This window comes from Leptopilina heterotoma, unplaced genomic scaffold (genome assembly GCF_015476425.1).
Source record: "Leptopilina heterotoma isolate Lh14 unplaced genomic scaffold, ASM1547642v1 Lhet_232, whole genome shotgun sequence".
NCBI classification, from domain to species: Eukaryota; Metazoa; Arthropoda; class Insecta; order Hymenoptera; family Figitidae; genus Leptopilina; species Leptopilina heterotoma.
Genome location: NW_025110949.1, coordinates 748542 through 764522, shown reverse-complemented (window position 1 = coordinate 764522; position 15981 = coordinate 748542). Strand labels below are relative to the sequence as shown.

General features: G+C 21.8%; 3 protein-coding genes across 3 annotated transcripts; 1 reads left to right on the top strand and 2 right to left on the bottom strand.

Moving 5' to 3' along the window:
- The first annotated feature begins 7 nt into the window (after nucleotides 1–7).
- LOC122502526 (probable DNA primase large subunit) lies at nucleotides 8–4284 on the top strand. Its single transcript, XM_043612635.1, has 4 exons — nucleotides 8–356; nucleotides 496–761; nucleotides 3074–3639; nucleotides 3839–4284. The coding sequence occupies exons 1-4, from the start codon at nucleotides 178–180 to the stop codon at nucleotides 4085–4087; spliced, it is 1260 nt and encodes a 419-aa protein (XP_043468570.1). The 5' UTR covers nucleotides 8–177; the 3' UTR covers nucleotides 4088–4284.
- Nucleotides 4285–4658: 374 nt separating this feature from the next.
- Nucleotides 4659–6253, bottom strand: LOC122502528 (magnesium-dependent phosphatase 1-like). The gene is made up of 4 exons (XM_043612637.1): nucleotides 6071–6253; nucleotides 5833–5890; nucleotides 5425–5646; nucleotides 4659–5268 (listed from the first exon to the last, which is right to left on the bottom strand). The coding sequence occupies exons 1-4, from the start codon at nucleotides 6114–6116 to the stop codon at nucleotides 5103–5105; spliced, it is 492 nt and encodes a 163-aa protein (XP_043468572.1). The 5' UTR covers nucleotides 6117–6253; the 3' UTR covers nucleotides 4659–5102.
- On the bottom strand, nucleotides 6131–8418 carry LOC122502529. The gene is made up of 3 exons (XM_043612638.1): nucleotides 7871–8418; nucleotides 6757–6840; nucleotides 6131–6648 (listed from the first exon to the last, which is right to left on the bottom strand). The coding sequence occupies exons 1-3, from the start codon at nucleotides 7977–7979 to the stop codon at nucleotides 6446–6448; spliced, it is 396 nt and encodes a 131-aa protein (XP_043468573.1). The 5' UTR covers nucleotides 7980–8418; the 3' UTR covers nucleotides 6131–6445.
- Between the last annotated feature and the right edge of the window lie 7563 nt (nucleotides 8419–15981).

Sequence of the window (15981 nt, the reverse complement as noted above, 5' to 3'; positions counted from 1 at the left end):
GGGCTCAGTTGAAATTTCTTTATTGTGGAATCAACATTACAAGTGCTACACGTTCTACACATGTGTGTGTAGTTTGTTTTGAACAACATAACCTCATTTTTATATTGATATAGTTTTTTATCAAAAAACGAACGATTTTTGATTTTAATATAAAAGATATGCTTATGAATATTTAAAATGTTTTATGTAAGTGCCCCATCAGGACACATAGCCCTTCATACTTTAGAAGAATGTATTTTAACAAGACTGGAATATTTAGAACTTCTTTATTTACGTAGACCGCATGAACTCAAAGGGAATTTTGAATATTTATTAGAATTTTCGAATTATGATTTCGTCGGCCACTTTACTTTACGGTAAGTTATTCTTAATATAATATTTTAATATACATATACAGAAATACTTTTTTTAATAAAAAAGTAATAAAAGAGTAATTTTAAATTTTAATAAAAAACTTAAAAAGAAAATGTGCTTTTAACAAATGAATTATTGCAGATTATTGGCGGCTACTTCGAGAGAATTTTGCCATTATTGGCTGACGAGAGAGACATTACTATTTAAATATAGATTAAATCAAATTTCTCCCAGACAATTTTGTCGATTGTTTAATAGTATAGCACGTCAGGTTAAAAAACGTGAGAAAGTTAATTCAATGATAGACTCAACCTTGACTGAAGTTTGTGAACATTATTTGCAGAATGATGTCAAACATTTTGTGTGCCAAAATTTTTTAACCGAATGTAAAGAACATCCCCTAAAAGGTTTGTGCAATTACAACTTATTATTTTTTCACTAGCAAAAATTCGAGTGGCTAACTTCTTTCTTACTTTTTAAATTAAAATTAACAATTTTAAAAATTTTTAATTCAATTTTTTTTCATAAAAATAAAATATGAATTGGAATATAATTTTAATACTATTGTTACTATAATAATCATATTCATGAGAAAACTGGATTTTTATGTTTTTTTTTTGTTTGTCTCGTAAACTATAAAATTACCACGAATTTTAATACAAACATTTCAATTTTTTCTATTTCTGACAATAATTTCTTTTTAAATCATTTAATTTTCTAAGAACTAGGTATCAAAAAATTATGACTTATAAATTATTTAATGAATAATTTTTACAATTTTTATAAATACTAGATTAATAGAAGAATTTTAGTTAAAAATACTAAAAAAATTGAATTTTCGAAATGTTACAAATGATTCTAAAAATTCAACTATTCTCAAAAGTTATAAAAATTCTCCGCAAGATTTCAATTATGTTCAAAAATTGAAAAAAAAAATTCTCGCCAAAATTTTAATTATCTTTATGAATAATAAAATTATTCATCAAAATTCAATTATTTTTAAAAAATTTGAATAAAATTTTTGGCAAAATTTCACAGGAATTTAATTATTTACAAAATTATTAATAAATTTCTTCGTAATAAATTCAATTATTTTCAAAAGTAATAAAATTTTCACAGGAATTCAATTATTTAAAATACAAAATTTCATTAAATTTTTCGAAAAATATCGATTATTTAAAACGATTTTTATAAAATTCGTCACAAGAATTCAATTATTTAAAAAAATTTATGAAACTTCTTTTCAAGAATTCAATTATTTTTATAAATAATGAAATTCTTTACCAAAATTCAATTTTTTTATAAATAATAACATTCTTCACAGTAATTTAGTTATTTTTATAAACTTAAATAAAATTCGTTGCAAGAATTCAATTATTTTTATAAATTATAAAATTCTTCATAGAAATTCAGTTATTTTTATAAACTTGAATAAAATTCGTTAAAAGAATTAATTTATTTTCAAAAGTAATAAAATTCTTCGCAGAAATTCATTTATGTTCAAAAATTGAAAAATTTTTTTTTTCAAAATTTCAAGTAGGTATCTTTATAAATAATAAAATTCTGCTCCGAAATTCAATTTTTTTTTTAAGAATAATGGATAAATAGAAGAATTTTAGTTAAAAGCATTAAAATAAAATAGAATTTTGGGAAAGCTACAAAATATTTCAGAAATTCAATTATTTACAAAAGTAATAAATATTCTTCGCAGAATTTCAATTATGTTCAAAAATTAAAAAAGAAATCTCGTCAAAATTTCAATTATCTTTATAAATAACAAATTTATTCATCGAAATTCAGTTATTTTTATAAACTAGAATAAAATTCGTTGAAAGAATTAAATTATTTTCAAAAGTAATAAAATTTTCAGAGAAATTCAATTATGTTCAAAAATTGAAAAAAAAAATTCTTATCAAAATTTCAAGTATTTTTATAAATAATAAAATTCTTCTCTGAAATTCAATTATTTTAGAAAAATTTTAATAAATTTTTTAGGAAAATTTTAATTATTTTTATAAATAATAAAACTCATCGCAGGAATTTAATTTCTTTTTGAAACAATATTTTAGTCGAATTCATAAAAAAAAATGTAATTATTCTTAAAAATATTAAAATTTATGAGAATTATTTATTTATTATTTATTATTTATGAGAATTCAATTTTAACAAACATTCAATTATTCAAAAAATTATTTTTTTTTTAATTTAAATAATTGAATTCTTTTAGAATTTTCTAATAAAAATTTATTTAAAAATGAATTACCGAATAATTGATTTCTTATTTATGAAAATAATTGAATTCTTGTAACGAATTTTATTACATTTTTTTTAAATAATTGAATTCTTTTGAGAAATTTTACTACTTGTAAAAATAATTGAATTCTTGCGAAGGATTTTATTAGGATTTTTGTAAATAATTAACTTTTTTTTGAAAAATTTTATGGTAATTTAAATTATTCCAAAACATGAAGAAGGCGATTACTCCGAGTCGAAGACTCGGAGTGATCGATATATTCATGTTATGTAATAATATTCTTATAAGTTGTTTTATTTCAAGAAGGTTTGAATTTAAAATTTTTGAAAATCTTAATTCCTGTGGAAATAAATAAATAATATTGATAATAATAATAATAATATTGATAATAATATTGATGTTTTCGAATAATTTTACAATTAAAGAAATTCGTAAATAAAAATAACAGAATATTTTTTTTAACAGTAAACTTCGAGATGCTTCCAAAAATGGTCGAGTCAAAGGAAGTGGAATTAACAAAAGGATCGGCAATTATTTATTGTTCGCAATGGAAGGAAGTTCTAATTGAACTATTTCAAACTTTCCTAGAGTCAGAAACGTCCGATACGGATTTTTTTAAGGAACTAGTAGCAAATGCTTCACATCTGACTTATTTGCGTGAAAGACTGAATTTTCAATCGTCAATAAAGGAGGATGTTATTTGCGGACATTTAACAGCTTCAAATTTACAAGTGGAGTCGTTAAAGTTTCCTCCGTGCATGAAACATTTACATGACGAATTACGTCGTAATCATCGATTAAGTCATTATGCACGTTTTTATTATAGTCTTTTTTTAAAAGAATGTGGCATGAAAATTGAAGAAGCTTTAGAATATTGGAGAAATGAATATTCGAAGCCACATTTAAATGTATCCGTTTGCTCTCATCAGTGGCAGAAAGACTCTCGGAAATATACTTACAGTATTAAACACATGTACGGATTAGAGGGATCGAGAAAAAAATACAAATCGCCTACTTGTAATTCTATTTGTGTAAGTATTTTTCACTTTATAGTATTTCTGGAATTTTCTATTCTTATGTACTTCCAGGCTTCGCTGCCCTCCCCTTAAGAAGGGGTAAATATACCCCTTAAGAAGGGGTAAATATACCCCTTCTTAAGGGGAGGGTTCTCCTATATTTTTAATTTATATCAAGAAAAAGAAAATTATTAATCTTGAAAGAACTTTACAGAGTGCGAATATTAATGCAAATTACGAAGGAGGATGTCCTTTTAAGGAGTTCGATAAAAGGAAATTGGAACAGATTTTGTGTTCTATAATGCCAAAGAGTAAATTAGAGGAGTTTTTGAAAATTGCGCCCAGCTTGCAACCCAGAAGTGCATGTCGAGCCTTTTTAAAATTAACCTGCAATAAGGTTAACAATAATCTGACTGTCACTAATCCCTCTGATTTTTACCTAGCTAAAAATAACGTCTTATAAAATTTGTCAAAAACTTGAGTTTATCTCAAGCTTTTTTTCGTCACTATTATAATATAGTAAATCGATTAATTTGGCGTCCTCATAGGGAACTTTGTTGTAGTAAAGAAAATTCAATTGTGATTTTTACTTTTTGAGTATTTCGATTGATTCTACGAATAGTAAACTATAATTCATTAAAATTCATTAACTTTCGTTAACCTTTAAAAATCACTATTTTCAAAACCTTTATAATTTCCAAACTGGATTCAGGACCAAAATTCTTAATATTCCGTAAGTTTTTACTTAATTTTATATCATTTTCCCATTATTTACTAAAAACAATCGCAAAATTATGTTACTTTACTCATGAACTTTGGAATACTATTTTATTTATTATTTTATATTTTTAAATGCTTATATCAATTTATAATAATAAATTTAGACATTCTTAACAAATGCCAATATTTTTTGTTATGTTTTTGTACTAAATTGTATGCTTTTTAAATTATTTTCTACTGGCGGAAAACTGAAAACATTTTCATTGATCTTTACATATTCTTTTTGATAAATTAAATTTAAATTACAAATTAAGTTTCATTTTTTAAGCAAATTATTAATTTATTAGTTATGATAGTTTAATATTTGTAATACCCATCGATTATTAAATAATTAATTAATTAATATCCATATGACTCTTTGATTCCTGTGAGGAAGCACTGCATTCTTGGAATGAACACAAAAATGCAGCTTGATGGCTATTTTTGGATAGTCTTTAAAATATTTTTTTCCAAAAACAAAGAATGAATTTTAAGTTTCATTTTGACATTTTACCACACAAACATTGTGATTTATATTTTTTGTTTATTTCCACATTTTGCATTTTGTTTTCTATTTAATTTTCATTAATACTTGAGTATTGTTTTACCAAAAATAGATTGTATTATTTACATTTATGATACAAATAAATATTTAAACTGTACTAAAAGTATTGCAAATAAGTAGATGGAAAATTTTCTACATTTATATTTAAATTGTACTATTGATGTGCAAATTTGTCTAGTCCTTGTTTTATAACTGCATGTGACACACCGTCCTTAACTAATATCGAGAGAACTCCTAATTTTGTTAAATCCACAATATTCCGTTGCTCGTCGTCAAAGAATAACATATCCTTAAAATCAACACCTGAATCTTTTTTAATTCTGCAATAAAATTACAAAGTTACGACTAAAGGTAGATTAATCATTTCCTATTAAACGAAAATTTAATTCATTAATGTTCTCTCCCCTTTTGGAGATTTGAGACCTAAAGTAATAATTAAAAAAATAATTCGAAAATATTTTTGAAGAAAAACTTACTTTGAAAAGTGTGTAACTTTCGATCCAGGATATATTTCTTTGTAATTGATATATTTATCCCAACCGAATAGGTTTAATAATTGATTAGCACCTTTAATTTCTGAGGTTCGCGATGCTACACCTACTTCATAACCCTCTTTTACTAAATTTTTCAAAATTTCTGGAGAGTCTTTGTAATAACGTATTTTTTGGCCATGAGCATCTATAACATCGGTTCCTTTTCTGAAACATAACTTTTTTTTACTTACTTTCCTCCCTTTCCTGTTTTTATTGCGCAACATAAACGTGAATTTTTTATTTTGAAGTAAAAAGAGGAATCGCAGTACTTTTTTTCTTTATTCGAAATAATTTATTAATAAATAAAATTAATTAATTTAATTTAAAAAATAAACATTGTTATTCACGAACCCATATCTAAAAGGAGGTGTAACATGAGTATCCACCCAAAAAGGCCAAAGAGTATAATCTGTAATTTAATACATTATACTTCAACACCAAGAACATAGTACAATCGAATGAAGAATAGAAAATACAATTTTTAAAAATGAAAAATATCCAATCCAATATTAAAATTAATATTTTAAAGAGAGTTTCCAAAGAATCTAAAGTTTCCAAACAATAACATAATTTTAATCAATATAGGTACCTAAATCGAAAACTATTATTTTTGGCCTTCGGACACTTGAAGTCATTTTATCTTCTTTTCTTTAGTAAGTATATTTCAAATTAATGAATTATTGTTATTTTTGAATTTTAACAAACTTGTTTATTTTCGATTCAATGTTACAAAAATCATGTGCGTCATGTGTCACTTCTGTCACTTTTTTAAGAACCTAACCTCATAGACTTAAGCTCAGTTCATCTTGTGACGTTTGTTTTTATAACTTGACCAGTAGAGTGCAGAACCACTATGAGATTTTATGGCGCAAAATAAATGAAAGTTTGGTTTCGTCAATTACAAAGACTCGATTTTCTGACAGTAAAAAAAATGTTTGAATTTATTTTAGCTTGGCATAGAATACTATACTTTGGGTTCTGAACTTTTGGATTCAGAACCCAGTTTTCTAACAATCTGACTAAGTAATTCCATTTTTTCTTCATGTCTGCGACGTTTTGCAGATTCTTTTTCTTCATGGATTTTTCTCCAGGTCTCCATACTGGATTCGTGAATCTTCCATTGGAGTAAATCTTCCATCCTCTTTCTTTTTCTATTCTTTGGAGCATCTAAAAAAATGTTGAAAATTATATTACAATATATATTATTGTACGTAATATTTTTTTTTATTAATAATAATATATAGGTATATATAAATTTATAATATATATACTTACTTGAGCCTATTTTTTCTATTATTTCCATTCGCCCTACACCAAGTTTGACCTCCGGTTGCATACTGTCATCAATAACTAGTTCATCTTCAAAAATCAAATATTTCATTATAATTATTAACAGACACAATTATTTTTAAAAAATTGAAAAAAATTATTTGTTTAGTTAAATTATTTTCAAAATTTTCAATTAAAATCATTCAAAAAGTATGTTATTTAAAAAAAGCACAAAGAAATTCTTTAAAAGAATTTAATTATTTACAAAAACTCTAATAAAATTGTTTAAAAAAGTTTAATTTTTATATCAATAATTTTAAATTTTTAATAGTAAAAATATTAATTACAATTATTAACAAAATCGATTATATTGAATAAATTAAAGAAATTTTTTTAAGCCAACTCAATTGTTGTTAAATCCTTTAATAGGATCTATTCTTCGAAAGAATTGAATTATTTTCTAAAAATTTTAATAAAATTTAAAAATTAAATGTTTAATTCCAATTATTGAGAAACACGATTATTTTAAAAAATAGAAAGAAATTGTTCATCAGATTCAATTACTTTTAAAACTTTCAATTAAAATTATTAAAGAAAATCCGTTATTTAAAAAAAAGTTCAAATATGATTTTTGTTATGAAATCCTTTTAAAATAAAATTCAGTGCAAAAATTAAATTATTTTCTGTATAAAATAAAATTCTTCTGAGGAATTCAATTATTTTCAATACAATTTTAATACACTTCAAAAATCACATATTTATTATTATAGTTATTAACAGTCACGATTATTTTAAAGAGGTGAAAAAATTATATGAAAGTATTTATTCTTGGAAAGAATTAAAATATTTTCTAAAAATTTTAATAAAATTTAATAGTGAAATGTTTTATTTAAATTATTGAGGAACACGATTATTTTAAAAACTTGAAAAAAATTGTTCATAGAATTCAATAACTTTCAAAAATTTCAATTAGAATTATTAAAGAAATTCCATTATTTAAAAAAATGCAAAGAAATTTTTCAAAAGAATTCAATTAGGATTTTTAAAAAATTTAATAAAATTCTTCCCAAAAATTCAATTATTATTTTTATTAATATAGATATTTAATTTTAATATTTACCATTAGATATCACGTTACACATAATATTCTGACCGTTCATCGATTCGACGATTTTATTTCTTTCATTTAAACATAGACTTTTAAAAATAATGTTTTCTTGGTTTGCCATAATTGAAACAAAATTTCACTGCACTTCAATTTACTTTCGTGGAATTAACAAAACTGAAAACTCCTTTGCGTAGGAGGTTTTCAAAGCAAAGTACATGAGGGGAAATTTTTGAAAATGGAAGGGATACAAAAAAACGGGGTAAAAATTGGTGAAAAATAGTAGGGATTGGAAAAACCCAACATCTGTGTGACAAATTTTCATGTTTCGCAAAAAAAGAGGATCGATCCTTTACTTTACAAATTTAAGGGATATACAAAAGACCCATAAAACACTAAATGTATTTTCGGAAAAAGGTCCTGCCTTTAATCCTTACAAGTTTCGGTTAAATGCGTTTTGAAATAAACTTTATTTTTCATTTTTATTACTTTGCCGACCGTTCCCCGTTTTGAGACCAACAGACAGTTTTTATGTTTTTAACTATAAAAATAAAATAACTATAAAACTATTTACAGTTTTTAAATAAATTAAGCTGCCCGACAAAAATATATGTTACTTCTTTTAGTAACAACAGATTTTTTGCAACATACTTAACTTATGTATAGAGTTCAAATAAATTTCTTAATAATAATTTAATAAAATTTCTCTTTCTTACCTGTACCCTTAGCTCACAGCCTTCAGCTCTATGAATAAATCGACTCGGAGTAATCGTTTTCCTCATGTTTTATAATAATTAAAGGTAACCGAGTGATAAAATAATTATTTTATATTACACAAATATTACAAATTAAAAAAAAACATTTTAAACATTTTTTTTAACTTCTTCAAAATTATTTTCATCATTTCAATTCAATTATTATTTTCTAGAATTTTTAACTAAAAATTCTTCTTCAAATCAATTATTTTTAATAATTTTTGAAAAAGTACTTCTTGAGAATTTTCAAATCCATTTGTTTTCAATATTCAATTATTACAAAATTTCATTTATTAGTAAATTCTTCAATTAAATATATTTTTAAAAAATAAAAACTTCAAATAATATAAAAATAATTCAGGGTAAGTCCACTGACTTTCGTCTGAGAGTCGTTGCGACCATATTTTTAAAAAATCTAATTTTCATATATGTGAAACTCGATGATTTTCTGAGTTCATTAATCATAATATTATGTTATAAATTTTATTTCGTTTAATAATATTAATTATCAAAAGTAGGTGGTTCACGATGTGATTTCGTAACCTTAAATTTTGCAACTTTTTAAAAGACGTTATTATTCAAAAACTATGAAATATTAGGGGTTGGTACTTACCACAAATATAAATCTTTCCATTCTGCACGTTCTAATGTCCAAAATGAACTAAAAATTCTATTATTTGTGGACGAAAATTGATTTTAAAAATTTTTTTATCCAAAAAAATTACACTTTTTGTATCACTTACAACTTTTTTGTCGGACCTCAAAAAAATTTGGGGTTTTGCAAATATTTCTTTAAGAACATAATTTATCTTCCATTGAAATTTGGCGAAGGTGTTTTTCTTCGTTTTCGAAATAATAATTATAAAAAATTTTGTATGCAAAAAGGTTAATTCTAAGACTTGAAGTTGATATTGACACTAAAATAACAATGCTTGTTGTTTATTTCAAGCATTATAATTAACCTATTTGAACAAAATTTTTTATAATTATTATTTTGAGAACGAAGAAAAACACCTTCGTCAAATTTCAATAGAAGATAAATTATGTTCTTAAAGAAATATTTGCAAAACCCCAAATTTTTTTGAGGTTCGACAAAAAAGTTGTAAGTGAAACAAAAAGTGTAATTTTTTTGGATAAAAAAATTTTTAAAATCAATTTTCGTCCACAAATAATAGAATTTTTAGTTCATTTTGGTCATTAGAACGTGCAGAATGGAAAGATTTATATTTGTGGTAAGTACCAACCCCTAATATTTCATAGTTTTTGAATAATAACGTCTTTTAAAAAGTTGCAAAATTTAAGGTTACGAAATCACATCGTGAACAACCTATTTTTGATAATGAATATTATTAAACGAAATAAAATTTGTAACATAATATTATGATTAATGAAATCAGAAAATCATCGAGTTTCACATATATGAAAATTAGAATTTTTTAAAATATGGTCGCAACGACTCTCAGACGAAAGTCAATGGACTGACCCTTCAATAAAAACTTTTTCAAAAAAAATTAATATAAAAATTCAATTATTTCTAAAAATTCAAGCTATATTGCTTTTAATATTCAATTAAATAATAATAATAATAATAATTTAATTCTTTGAAGAAATTTAATTAAATATGTATTGACAATAATATGTACTTAAATTCTATTAAATAAATAGGAAGGCTTTTTCAAATAATTGAATTTCTTTGTTGTTTATTAAAATTTTTATAAATAATTACATTTTTCGAGAAATTCCATTAAAATTGTATTAAAAATAATTGCAATTCTGCAATGAGTTTTATTACTTGTGAAAATGATTGAAAACCTATGAAGTTTTTTATTATTTACGAAAATAATTGAATCTCTGTAAAAAAAATTTGATTATTTATGAAAATAATTGAATTATTGGAAAGAAATTTATAAAGAATTTGTAAATAATAGAATTTATGTGAAAATTTTATTATTTAATTAATTTAATAAAATAATTTATCAAATAATTGAATATTTCTTAAAATTCAATTCTCATAAAGAATTTCTTTAACAAATTTTTAAGTAATTAAATTCTGTGGACGAATATTGCAGAGGTAGGTACTTAAAAATAATTGATTTTCTGCGACGAATTAAAAGTTATATATGAAAATAAGTGAATTATTGCATCGAATTTCATTATTTTATTGAATAATTGAATGTTTATTAAAATTGAATTCTTTCGGCAAGTTTTAATAAAATTTTTAAGAATAATTGCATTTTTTGTTAAAAGTCTATTTAAAAAAAAATTTTCTTAAATAAATAAATTCATTTTTAAATGAATTTCTAATAAAAAATTCTACGAGCATTCAATTATTTCAATACAAAAATAAATAATTCATCCAATAATTGAATGTTTCTTAAAATTTAATTTTTACGAAGAATTTTATTTTCACCTTTTGAAAATAATTAATTTCTTTTAAGGAATTTAATTAAAATTTTACTAAAGTTTATTATATTAAAGAATTTTATTAAAAAAATTTTAAAATAATTGAATTTCGAAAAATTTTATTTATATAAGGCAAAAACAAAATTCCTCAATGTCCAAGTCAAAAAATGAATTTTCTCGAAACTTTGCCAAAATTTTACTATTATTATAGTAGAAGTAGGTATACGTACGAATTATTATTGAATTTGATAAAATATTTTTTGAGTTACGAAGCTTCAAAATTTTTACTCTTTTCAAAAAATCCTTTTTTAGATTTTAATATTTAATATATGTGACGCGCTCCCAAGAAACGTACCTATAGATTTATCTTGATTACAAGTTTATTTTTAATTATTTGAATTTGAAACCAATTTTCATTGAATATTTTGGATATAATGAAGACTTGAGGATAAATAATTTTTAATTAATGATTTTCTTTCTGTATTTTTACTCTCTAAAATTTTATCTTGGTATTACGCAAAGACTACTGAACTGATTTAAAAAAATAATTAATGTAAAGATGAAAATTTTTAATTTATATAGGAAATAAAAACGAAAGTAGCTTATTTACGACATTCCAGTGTGCAATATGAAAGAAAAAAACTTTAATTGATAAAAGACAATGTTACGCTAGGTACGTATATCTATTTATTTGTGTTATGTATATTATGTACAAAGTAATCTCTAAACTTACTTTGGGCGCAATGGATGAACTTTTGTATATATACATCTATATTATTTCAGATACACCAAAAATTCTTCACAATTGCGAAAGGTATCCAGTATATTAGAGTACTCGATCGAATTGTTACTCTTCTTTTCATTTTTTTTCTCTTTTGTATTTTTTTTGTGTCCTTTATTCATAATTATTTTTTTTTATTATCGCATCGCTTTTAGTATACGTAGCTATTTCTTTAAACCTTTCCCGCTAACTTGATCATTTTTTTTTGTATTTTAAATTTTTAAAAATTCTCTGAATATTATTTCGTTTAGTGTACATTTAATAGTAACTCGCATTAATAACATTCAAAATTTTTCATACATATTTTTTGTTTTTTTTCGTGTATACTCCTCTCTCGTAAAGTTGTTTATAATATAGCATCGATATTGAAACAAATTTACAAAAATATGTGTATTATTATTATTATTCTTATAGGCGGCAACTACTGAAATTGTGTCGTTACAAGCATAAAATCGAAAGCTACACTCTTAACGAAAATCAAATCATTTTTTTTTTTGTAATTATACAAAGTCGCATATTATTCGTAAATTGTACGCAGCTCGTAAAATGTTAACCGCTCAAAAAATTGTCTCTCTCTCTCTCTTTTTTTTTGTCACGCTTTAATATCATTCTGATAAACAGAATGAGAAATAACAATTCAAGCAAGTTTCGATTTGTTCGAGCATTATTTCTCGTAATTAAAAAGGCACTGAACATACAGTAAGATCGACAACGGATCAAAAGACTGTACATGGATATTTAGAACCTAAAGCAATATTTGGATATTTATTTTTTGACAATTTAATTATTTATTTGGTTATCGTACATTTACTTTAATGCTCTATATATATTTATATAGTTTTTAAACATCAAGAGTCGTAGAAAATATTTCAAACGACGAAACATGCAGACTTTATATTTTTGTTTTTCTTTTGTCTCGTGTAATAATAAATTAGCTTTCGTTAAGAGTGTCAGTGTACTTTTTTTTGTTGTTTTTTTTCCTTTTATCATTATGATCGATGCAACTAAAACGCTACTACAATCCACTTTTTTTTAAGTCTTTCTTATAAATTACAAAATAATTTTCAAACTTTCTTCAATATTATTTTGAGAACACTCAGGGAGAGCTTCGATGGATCAATTTCTTTTTCAAGTGCAAATAAATGAAAACGACAATTAAAAATTAACGTGGATTATTTAAAAAAAAATGATTTATTTTTTACTGATAGTTTTACACGAGGAAAGAATTATAATAAAAAAGTAAATTCTTCAAAAACTATAAATAATTATTAAAAATTTAAAACAAACAATATTTACAATATTTTTATATTATTATTTATATTATTTATATATGTATATATTATAAATATTATTACTTCTAATATTAATAGTATTATTATTATATTATAATTATTATTATTAATATTATATTATTATTATAATAATAAACCGTACTATTTAGTAGATTTCTCTTTTATCAATTTTTTCTTCTCCACTGGAATTTTTTTTAAAAAAAAGAATAATATTTTACCATTAAAAATATACGCTAAATGCTATAGTTACGAATCATTTTTTTAGTTTTCAAAAAAAAAATTTTACAAAGCGTAGTGACTAAAAAATGATTTTTTAAAAATTAATCTTTCCCCTGTAACCATCAGTGAAAAATAATTGTTAAAAAAATATATATTTCAAATTTTTAGCATGTTATAAATTTTTGCAGACTGTAATTTATATTTTGAAAAATAATTCAAAAACCCGTTCTTTACCAGTTTTTTTACACAATTAGGAATTAACAATATTAACTATTTTCTCTTTATAAAAAAAAATTAATGTTATTTTACAAGATTTAAAAAAAAAATTATCCACTTGTAAAGAATTAATATTTATTAATATTGATAATTAATTAATTTTATTCATATTGATATGATTATCTCATTCTTTTTTTTTACTTTTATTTATTTAAATATTATTATTTAATTAATTATTATCAATATCAATGTCAATATCAATATCATTTACTATATTGTAAAGTATTTTCTTTTAGTAAAGTAAAAATCTTGAAAAATTATCATTGAAAACTCTTTAATTCGATTTAGATATACGTTTATTTACCCAGCTAATAATTTCTACTTATAGAATATCGAATTAAAATGTTTACAACGGCAGCAAAGGAAAAATCATAAAACTAAAAGAATCCTATTTGTGTAAATAAATTGTAGGAATATTGTATAAGAACTTAAAGTAAACAAACTAATATATACATATACATTGAGAGCGTTAAAAAATTAATTTGCTTTTAAAATGAATGTGTAATTAAAAAAATTTTCTGGAATTTTTTTTTTTAATTAACGAGACAGCGATTAGCGATTATTCTCATTTATATTTTTTCATTTTAAAATTGAAAATACAGTAGAACCTTAAAAGAGTACTAAGCCTGGAAAAAAATGTATTGAAAGTGTTTTTTATTAAGTTTCAACAAAATTTTTATCAAATTGACTTCTTATTTATAAATTTGTTTAAATAAAAAATTATTACTCAAAAGTACGGAAAATTTAGATTTCCAAAGATTTTGAATTTAAAACCTTTTCAAAATTCAATTATTTCTAAAAATTCATGCTATATAATGCTTTTAATATTAAATTGTTATCTAAAATTTTAACCGAAATTCATTTTAAAATTAATTTTTATTCGAAAATTCTACGAGAATTCAATACAAAAAACAATTTTTTACTCTTGAAAATAATAAAATTTCTACAATAATTTGTAACTTTTCCAAAATTAAAATTTTTTTCGTATTTTTAACTAAAATTCTTCTATATAAATGCATTATTTTTAATAATTTTTAAAAAAATTATTTTGAAAATTTTCAAATTCATGTGTTTACAATACAATTTTACAAAATTTCAATTATTCTTGAATTCTTCAATTAAATATACATTATAAAATAAAAACTTCAAATAATTTTAAAAAAATTGAAATAAACTTTTTCAAAAAAATTAATTCTCAAGAATTTTTAGTTAAAAATATAAAAAAAATCAGATTTTTAAAGATTTGAATTTGAAACCTTTTCAAAATTCAATTATTTCTAAAAATTCATGCTATAATGCTTTTAATATTAAATTATTATTTAAAATTTTAACCGAAATTCATTTTTAAATCAATTTTTATTAGAAAATTCTACGAGAATTCAGTTATTTAAATACAAAAATAAATAATTTATTCATTAATTGAATGTTTCTTACAAATTAATTTTTACGAAGAATTTTATTTTCAACTTTTGAAAATAATTAATTTCTTTTAAGGAATTTAATTAAAATTTTACTGAAATTTATTATATTGAAGAATTTTATAAAAATTTTTGAAAATAATTGAAAACTTTTTGAAGAATTTTATTAAAATTTTAAAAAATAATTGAATTCATACGAAGAATTTTATTAAAATTTTTAATAATAATAAAATTCTTGAGAAGAATTTCGCTATCTATTTATAAATAGTTAATTTAATTCTTGACAAGAATTTTTAAAATATTTTGAAAATAATTTATTTTTTTAAAGTATTTTATTACTTTTTAAAAGTATTGAATTCTTATAATAAATGTTGAGATGAATCAAAATAATTGAATTTTGAAAAAGAATTTTATTAAAATTTCTTAAAATAATTGAATTTTGAAAAACAATAAATTCTATTAAAATTTCTTAAAATCATTGAATTTTGAAAAACAATTCCATTAAAATTTCTTAAAATAATTGAATTTTGAAAAACAATTCTACTAAAATTTCTTAAAATAATTGAATTTTTGAAAAACAATTCTATTAAAATTTCTTAAAACAATGGATTTTATGGGATAAGAATTTTGTTATTTATCAAGATAATTGAATTCTTTTGCAGAAGTACTTAAAATTTTTTTAAAATAATAATTGATATTCCGCGACGAATTAAAAGTTATTTATGAAAATAATTGAATTATTGCTCCAATTTTCATTATTTTATTGAATAATAGAATGTTTATTAAAATTGAATTCTTTCGTCAAGTTTTAATAAAATTTTTAAGAATAATTGCATTTTTTTGAGGAATTTATTTTAAGTTCTATTAAAAATAATTGAAATTCTTCGATGAAAATAATTGAATTCATAAATGAAATTTTATTATATTTATGAAAATAATTGAATGTTTTCGTAGAATTATATTAACAATTTTTTTCAATAGT

Excerpts from the sequence above, each read along its gene's own strand:
- LOC122502528 (XM_043612637.1), bottom strand. The coding sequence starts at position 6,116 with ATGACTTCAAGTGTCCGAAGGCCAAAAATAATAGTTTTCGATTTAG. Across the intron at positions 5,891-6,070 it reads AATAATAGTTTTCGATTTAG|ATTATACTCTTTGGCCTTTT; the intron begins GTACCTATATTG and ends ATTAAATTACAG. Across the intron at positions 5,647-5,832 it reads ACACCTCCTTTTAGATATGG|AAAAGGAACCGATGTTATAG; the intron begins GTTCGTGAATAA and ends GTTATGTTTCAG.
- LOC122502526 (XM_043612635.1), top strand. The coding sequence starts at position 178 with ATGTTTTATGTAAGTGCCCCATCAGGACACATAGCCCTTCATACTTTA. Across the intron at positions 357-495 it reads GTCGGCCACTTTACTTTACG|ATTATTGGCGGCTACTTCGA; the intron begins GTAAGTTATTCT and ends GAATTATTGCAG. Across the intron at positions 3,640-3,838 it reads CTACTTGTAATTCTATTTGT|AGTGCGAATATTAATGCAAA; the intron begins GTAAGTATTTTT and ends AGAACTTTACAG.
- LOC122502529 (XM_043612638.1), bottom strand. The coding sequence starts at position 7,979 with ATGGCAAACCAAGAAAACATTATTTTTAAAAGTCTATGTTTAAATGAA. Across the intron at positions 6,841-7,870 it reads GTGTAACGTGATATCTAATG|ATGAACTAGTTATTGATGAC; the intron begins GTAAATATTAAA and ends TGATTTTTGAAG. Across the intron at positions 6,649-6,756 it reads AATAGAAAAAATAGGCTCAA|ATGCTCCAAAGAATAGAAAA; the intron begins GTAAGTATATAT and ends ACATTTTTTTAG.